The 8053-nt window shown below is 41.3% G+C and overlaps 1 protein-coding gene across 3 annotated transcripts in view; it reads left to right on the top strand.

The window, feature by feature from the left end:
- The first annotated feature begins 1352 nt into the window (after positions 1-1352).
- TXNRD2 (thioredoxin reductase 2) overlaps positions 1353-8053 on the top strand; it is a 28370-nt gene continuing 21669 nt past the window's right edge. For 2 of the 3 annotated variants that reach the window (XM_026037726.1, XM_026037725.1), the window contains exons 1-8: positions 1353-1512; positions 2297-2362; positions 3034-3090; positions 3398-3542; positions 3907-3981; positions 4804-4882; positions 5122-5184; positions 5511-5581. In XM_026037726.1, the coding sequence (XP_025893511.1) occupies positions 1437-1512; positions 2297-2362; positions 3034-3090; positions 3398-3542; positions 3907-3981; positions 4804-4882; positions 5122-5184; positions 5511-5581 (632 nt within the window). In that variant the 5' untranslated portion in view covers positions 1353-1436. Of the gene's footprint in view, positions 1513-2296; positions 2363-3033; positions 3091-3397; positions 3543-3906; positions 3982-4803; positions 4883-5121; positions 5185-5510; positions 5582-8053 lie in introns of those variants that run through there. The other variant, XM_026037728.1, reaches the window with a different exon arrangement.

Here is an 8053-nt window from a genome sequence, read left to right as displayed (position 1 = left end):
CATATTTAAAGCCTTTCCTTAATAGTGAGTCACCATAATGCTGCAGCAATTTTTTACTAACATAAGATGTATTTTATATTTGGAGAGATTTACATTTTACCTTTGATGCATGTGACTTGAATGTGGGGTGCAGAGCACATGCTCAGCACTGCTTAGTTCAGCTCAGCACAGTGACTAAACTGAACAGCTGAATATGACTTTGCAACCAGCTACCTGAAGAGTGTAAATAATTAGTATCTGAGTATGCTTGAGGTTTCTTTTAATTATGGGTCTCAGTGCTCTCAGTCTTTCTACTGCTGTTGCAGCAGGTAGGAATGTTCCTAGTGATTTATCGATCACTGCTGTGGGAGGCAACATGCCATGACTTCAAATTGCATCAAGGAGGGTTGCAGCCTTATTTTTCACAACAGCAATACTTGATAAATTTTTAATCCATTTACTGACTTGTAAGTAATTACCATTTCATGTGTTTGAGGCATCAACACTGAGCAAAAAAAAAAAAAAAAAAAAAAAGAAAAGAAAAAAAGAAAAAAGAAGAAAACTTAGTCTGACCTACTCTAGGGCTGGACGCTGGTTCCGCAGGACTCTGGAGTCTCCTTTTCCAGCGCGGTCTCCCATGTGGCGGGCTCTCCATCACAGCAGTTGGCTGCTGCCCCCTTGCGAGCCAGGCCCTGCTCCGGAGCCTGKACCACGGCTACCTGGAACACATTTCTGGCCGCCTAAAGGCTCCTTCTGCACAGGGCAAGGGGCAACTCCCTGTCCCCGGCGCGGCTGTGGGGGCATTTCTGGCGTGTAAGGGGCGCGCGGCAGCAATGGCCACCGTTGGGCCATGGCGAACGCCAACAGCAAACGCCTCCTTGCGCCCGTGGCGCTGCGGTGACCACTGTCCGCGCTGCCGCCTCGGATCTTCGGCTCCCAAAATGCTTCCTAATGGCTCGTGCTGACCCARGGTGGGCCGACAGCAGTAACCTAAGGGGCGGATAACACGGGACGGGCGTTGATCCCGCTGAGCCATTCTGGTGGCCCGTGTTGGCTCTCTGTGGCCCGCGGGCTGGCTGCGCCTKGGCGGGACAACCGTGGTGCGGGAGCGGCGGGGAGGCGCGAGGCTCGTTCCGGCCGCCCCGGGGGCGCCTCGCCGGCGGCTGCGGCGGGGACGGCCACCACGTGCGTGCGGAAACGCCGCACCGGGGTACCGGAGAGCGCGGGGCTGCGCACAAGGGCGAGACTCCGCCGCCCGCTGCTCTCACGGAGCCGTCCCGCGACACCCCGGCCGGGGCCGCGCGGCCGCCCCTCTGCTCCCCCTCCCGCCTCTCCCGAGGGCTCTCCCGCCCGCTCCACCTCACCGACCCGCCGCCGCCGCCTCCTCCGCCGCTCAGGCGCCGCGCGGGCAGCCCGCAGGGGTCCTGGCCCCGCGCGGGGGCCCTGTGCCGTACAACATGGCGGCGCTGTGGCGGAGGTCGGGGCGGCTGTTGGGAGCCTCGGGGCTGCGCCGTACGGCACGGGGCCTCTCAGGTACGCGGCGCCCGCCGGGCTCGCGCCTCCCGTGCGGCGCGGGCTGCCCTGTGTCCCCGCGCTGAGGTGGAGGGGGGTTCCTCCAGCCCCCCTGCTCCCTTGGGGGGCACTGGTTCCCTTAGCAGTCACCCCTCAGCACAGGGCCTCTCCCCAGTCCCTTCCCTCAGGCCTGCGCTGCTGAGGGAGCCGCAAGGCAAAGCTGCCGTTTTTCCTATCCCCTCTTGTGAGGATCACCACAGACCACCAAAAAGTCGGGTTTTTAAGCATAAACTCAAAGTGACAGAGAGCTGTCCAAGCCCAGTGGCACAAGGGTGCACGAGGCCTTGAGGGTCGGGAGCAGATCACCCTGCTGCCATTGTCCCCTGAACCGCAGGCCTTGCGAGTCACCTATGCCCAGAAGTGAGAGTTGTCCCGACGGGAATGGGGGCCACGATGGAGAAACCCTCGCCSTGTGTGGGAGCAGCGGTTGCCTTTGCCTCAGGATGCAGATTGCTCCTTGGGGCAGAGCGCTCCRAGCTGCTTCTCGCGCCCTCGGGGTTGCTCTGTCACCTGTGGGTCATGGCCACAACCAGACCAGCTAGTTCAGCTCTTTCCCCCAGTTGCTTCAGGGCACTGATAAAACACAGCTCACTAGCAAGATTATGAAAGCCCAAGTCACCRGTAAAATCAGTTGTGGAATCCACATATGCTTTTTAGTATTTCCTTTTTAACTTACCTCTGCCATCTCTCTTACCTGATCCATTTTYCCCCCTTTTTAAGTAATTTTTCTATATTGTCTCCACAGGAAGGAATGAGTATGATCTTCTGGTAATTGGTGGAGGATCTGGAGGCCTTGCTTGTGCAAAAGAAGGTTTGTATGCATAAATAGCTAACCAGAGCTTTCTTTTAGCTTAATGTGTGCTTATGGAAACTGAAAGAAGCAGTACTAGTAATGCTAAAACTTYCCATCTAGCATGGTTTTGATCCATGTGCATTAATCATTAACTCAAACCTATAGAGTTAATCTACAAATTAGTTCATACACAAGATGGGGTGATCCTGTGTAACTTTCCTGTTCTTTTTTCTTTTTTTTTTTTTTTTCCTCCCTTGATATTTTCTCTATTGTCCCAGGAACTTTTAATAAGTTTTTACTGTGTTGTTGTAAAATACTTTCCTCCATAAATACATTTTTTTTTTAATTATATCTTGCACTTATTTATGTGTTAAGAAAACAGTGTAATAAGACTGTTTAACTTCTGTAGAGAACCTTCCCCTTTATGAGTCTGTGTAACACATTCAATAACCCACAAGGTTATTAAACACAGTTTGAGATGTATTTTATGGTTGGTAGAAAGTAGAGGCTCTTAGTTCAGTTTACCAAGGGCCCCCTGAAGATTCACTGCCAACCTGGACCATCTAGAATCTTATTATTAGTGTAAGCCACCTACCATCATCTCCTATATTGTTGATCTGTGCCTGTGATATTAAAAAGTTAGGTTCATGTATTTGTTCTAAATACATTTCTTGCTTCTTTATTTAAAGCTGCTCAGTTTGGAAGGAAAGTGGCTGTTTTGGATTATGTGGAACCTTCTCCACAAGGTATGGAAGAAAAATAGTAGGATAATATTTTCATACATGAAAATAAGCAAATATGAATATATAATGCTTGATTCTATGAGAAAATTTTAACAAATCTTGAATTTTTGAAGRAAAAGATGTAGTTATGTTCTTCATCAAAACAAAATAATTAAAACAGAATTAGGAACTGCTCTGTTGGAGATAGCAAACGGTTTACCATCACAGATTTTTTAACTAATTGTATGAATAACCTAATTCCATTAATAACCTAGCTGCATTAAGTTAAATTAACCTGTTCTTGTTCCATTATTTTTTTTTTTCCCTTTAGGAACCCAGTGGGGACTTGGTGGAACCTGTGTGAATGTTGGCTGTATTCCTAAAAAGCTTATGCATCAAGCAGCTCTTTTAGGAAGTGCTCTTAAAGATGCCCAACACTATGGATGGAATATATCCCAACCTGTTCAGCATACCTGGTAAATAATATTGCCCCTATCCGCTCTTTTGTTCTGTGAATGTATAACATTCACATGAGTGAACAACAAAACTCTTTCCTGTTGCAGTTTTTTAAAAGACAGTTAGGAAGGTGAATTTCGCATAAAGTTTTTTAGACTACGCTGTTTAAGGCCAACCTCTGTTTACTAGTTTAACAGGTTTTATTACAGTTTATAATAGTTTAAATAGTTTACCATAGTTTAACTAGTTTACTGTGTTGTTTTGAACTGGATATAAGAAGAACTATTTGTACTATTTGTTAATTCTAGCTTGAGATGCATCTGAGATGTAGTTTCTGAATTTGTAACGTGATGGTTTAATGCACAGTTTTTTGTTTTGTGATAGGTCTGTGATGGCTAAAGCTGTTCAGAATTATGTGAAGTCCTTGAACTGGGGCCACAGAGTACAACTACAAGACAAGTAAATAGGACTTTGAAATTCATCTTTCTTTCCACAGAGTACTTCTCTTTGTATAGTTGCTGAATTGCCCTAGAAATTTCGTGTTGGAGCTAGTGTTTTGAGTCTGTAAGTCTCTTACTCTCAAGATTGTGGGTATCCTTGCCATAGGTAAGGTGATTTTTGTTGTTGCTCTGGGGAGATTTTTCATTAATATTAAATAGTCTGTCTTAAAGTTTAACTTAAGTTTATTTCAAACTTGTCTGCTACAACTTACGTGCCATATTAAGAAGCAAACAGATAGTACTGTGCTAAAATAGTTGTTTTTTTGTATTCTGTGCTGAAATAGTTCCAAGTTTTTCAGCAAGTGGACATYGGTCGTGTTTGTGAATTGCCATGTTTCTCCTTTGCAGAAATGATGTTAATAGATAATTTAGTGGCTACATAATTTTGTAACTTCTGTTGACTAGAGCAGATCTTGAAACTGCTTTTGGTATGTTGTAAAATGAACATTATAACAAAATGATAATGCTATGCATACATGGGCATATATGGATGTGGAACATCTATCATTTGAAGAGATSAGTAAACTGATCTCGAAAGATGTTGCAAGGTTAGGTAGGTACTCTCTCTGCTATGTTAAGGAGTGCACTGTGACACAAGAATTAAGTRACCTAAATTATATGGCAGAGCTGAAAACAATCCTATAAAATTAGTTTGTTCCTTTTACTTTGCTTAGTTGCTATCCTTGTTAGCCCTTCAGATATGAAAAGATTATTTGGTTCGATTTTATTCCTATTCATTCTCATTAAGTGTGCATGTATGTTGCTGCTTTCTCCTGAACAGGAAGGTGAAATATTTCAACATCAAGGGGAGTTTTTCAGATCCACATACAATCCGTGGCTTAACAAAAGCAGGTAAAGAGGTAAGCTGCTTTACTGACTTCTGCACCTTCAGTTACCAGTTACCAGTTACCAGTATCAGTTAAGGATACAAGAAATTTCTTTACTATTTTGCTGTATAACCAATCTTTCTTAATGTACTGCTGAACAATAAATCAGATCAATAGCATGATCAATTGCTTTATCTTGTACATAACTAAAATCCAGAGACAAGTGGAAGGATTTCACATGCTTCATTCTGAGTGTGTATTATTGTTTGTAGATTGTTATTACTGCAGAGAAGATTGTCATTGCCACTGGAGGAAGACCAAAATATCCTACACATGTAAGTTGTACTTGCCACTTGACAACTTTGTTACAGATAATTATGTATGTTTGGAGGATAAACAAATGAAAACCATAATGTGATTAATCAATAGCTTTTTGCTGTACTTGTTTTGATTTATCACTGTCCATATTGTTTTTAGAAGCCTAGAACTGGGCACAGTGTTCTAGAAGTGCTTTAACGAGAGCTGGGTAAAGGGGAATGATCGCTTCCATAGCGGCTTTGCTTCTGTTAATGCAATGCATTATGTTAATRCAATGCATTGCAGTCGCTTTTGCTGCCAGGACTTACCTTCAAGATTCAACTTTTTACCTATCTGTCCATAGATTGCAGGTGCACTGGAGTATGGAATCACAAGTGATGATCTATTCTGGCTGAAAGAATCTCCTGGGAAAACGTGAGCTATATCACCATGGCTTTAATAGATGCTGATGTTCATACTTTATTACATTTCGTGCCACTTTTGTACATCACTTTCCTTCTGTTTTTCTTGTGAGAGTTTGTTTTGCTACATGTTAAATTGCTATACCAGCCTTTATAAGTAAATAATATARAATGTTTTGGCGTGAATATTTTCTTCTGTATTTCTAAATTAAATCAGTTTTTTTCGCTGTTCTATGTTCAGATAACTTATTTGCTGTASCAAATATGTATAGAAGTCACCAGAGGGCAGCATACACTTAAGTGAAGGCTAGATTATTCCTATTTGCTGTAGAATTCTTAGTTAGGCAAAAAAMCCTCCATAATAATTTTATTTGTATTCTCTTAGGTGGTAGTACTTTTGATAAGAAAAAGAAAATACTAAAATGCCATATTTTATCTGTTTTGTACAGTATCACATTAAGATTCTGAGTCAGTGTTACACTGCATAGCAATTTCTTGATGTGAATAATTGCTCTAGGAAATGCACAGATGCCTGAAAGTCAGATACTGTAGTTTTTACTTTATTGAGCAGCTCTAGCAAAGGTAAGATAGTACTAGAAAAAGAGACTTGTAACCAACATAATCATGGTATTTTGRAAGAAGATAGAACTGCCATTCATAGCCGTGACTTTCAAATGTCAAAACGCTGTTTCTGTTAAGCTAAACATTAAACACATAAATAGGGCTGCTTAGCACAATTTAGAAACGAAACTAAATCTGCCATCTTTGCAGTATATCAATTACCTATTCAATACTGAAAGCATGACTTATGTTAGAAAATTAAGTTTTGGGGTGTTTCTTTTTTCACTTTTTTTTTTTTAAAAGTCTAAACACAAGATCTATCCCTGTAAGATGTTTCTGTGAAAATGTGGCTTTTGTCCAGTTGCTGCTAATGCAAGTTGTAACAGTGTAATGTGGGAGTCTAGTGTTTATATGTTGCATTCCTAAGCTTTAGTCAAAATAAGCCTTGAGGGGCTACAGTAGCATTTCTGTGCTTTATCAGACTGTGTCTTAGCAAATGAAGGAGGGAGTTGTTAAAGGTTTATTCCTGTCAGATTTGTATCAATTATAAATATTCCCAAGTTTCAATTTAGTGCCTTTTGTTGTAGTCTGAACTGTATTCTACTTTTTTCTTTTCTCCAAAAAGGTGTGTAGGTGTATAACTATACACACAGACACAAATCTCTACTATAAACTGCATAGATAGGGGGTACAGAACTGTGAGTCCTGCACTTACTCATCTAAAGAATTCTTTTTTTAAAAAAAAAAAAAAAGAAAGAAAGAAAAACCATTAGCCAGCAAATCTGGGAGTTGAGAGAGACCTCTGGGTATGTAAACACTATGAAGAAATTCTCACTACTGGAATGAAGGATCCTAGCAGAATGAGTTAGAAAAGATACTTTGAGATTTGTTCAAAATGAGTGAGAGATTGAGCAGGTGTGAAGTAGATTAGGTTCTACCTTCCAAACTTTGCTGTTAGATACTGATGAAGCCCAAGCACCATCTAGTCTGTAGGAGAAATTGCAAATAATGTACTGATGGTGTTATGAAAGAGTGCCAACTGGCATCTATTTTCATCTAAAGATAAAAAGAGCAAACATATGCCCAAATTGCATGAATTATCATTCTGCTCCCTGTGAGGCTCCAGCGGATGTTTATTTATGGGCAAAGAGTAGGAGTAATTTTTGTTGTTGTTTTTTGTTTTTCTCCAGTGCTTCCCAGGAGCTATATGATAAAAAAGGAGAAGATTTTCCATTTACAGATAAATTAGATGCCCAAAYGCTGGGAAAATTTGTCTCCTACTATGTTTAATTGTTTACCAAACATAAAGCACAGATATTAATCTCTGTAGCTTAACCTATTCCCTATAAGCCTCCAGAAATTGTGTTGTTATTATAGAATAAATAAGGGGAGGTTGTTTCAGCATGTGTTTTTAAAAAAATAAAAAATAAAATAGTTATAATGACTGGCATCTCTAAGGCTCACACAGCTGCAGCCCAAATCTCTACTTTTTGGACATTGAAAAGGATCTTTCTTGAATTTGGGATATGATGCAAATAGTTGAGGGTGAGGTGTAGGCTGAAAGCCAGTTTCACCTAGTGTTCTATTCTGCTGGCCTAGCATTAAAAAAAGAGTGTGATTGCCAAGCGTTGGACTTGTTTCTCTCTTAGCAGTATTGTGAAATAATAACTTTCTTAGGGGTATATGACAGGAGAGTAATTAATAGCCAAACTGGCAGGTAGTTAATAGCCAAACTGGCAGGAGAATCTTCCTTAAAGTGCCACCTCAAATTCTTAAATTATTCCAACTAACAACAGCAGAGCCACTGCCCAAACCCATAATCTTGTAACAATACATAATTCAGAAAAAAATTTAAGTTGTGCAAAAATACGCATAAGCTCATTCCATTGCTTTATTCTTTTTTTTTTTTTTTTTTTTTTTTTTT

This window comes from Nothoprocta perdicaria, unplaced genomic scaffold, assembly GCF_003342845.1.
Source record: "Nothoprocta perdicaria isolate Ctin4 unplaced genomic scaffold, notPer1 scaffold_2, whole genome shotgun sequence".
Taxonomy (NCBI): Eukaryota; Metazoa; Chordata; class Aves; order Tinamiformes; family Tinamidae; genus Nothoprocta; species Nothoprocta perdicaria.
Note: the sequence above shows the minus strand (reverse complement) of the source record. Positions and strands in the feature narration are given on the sequence as shown.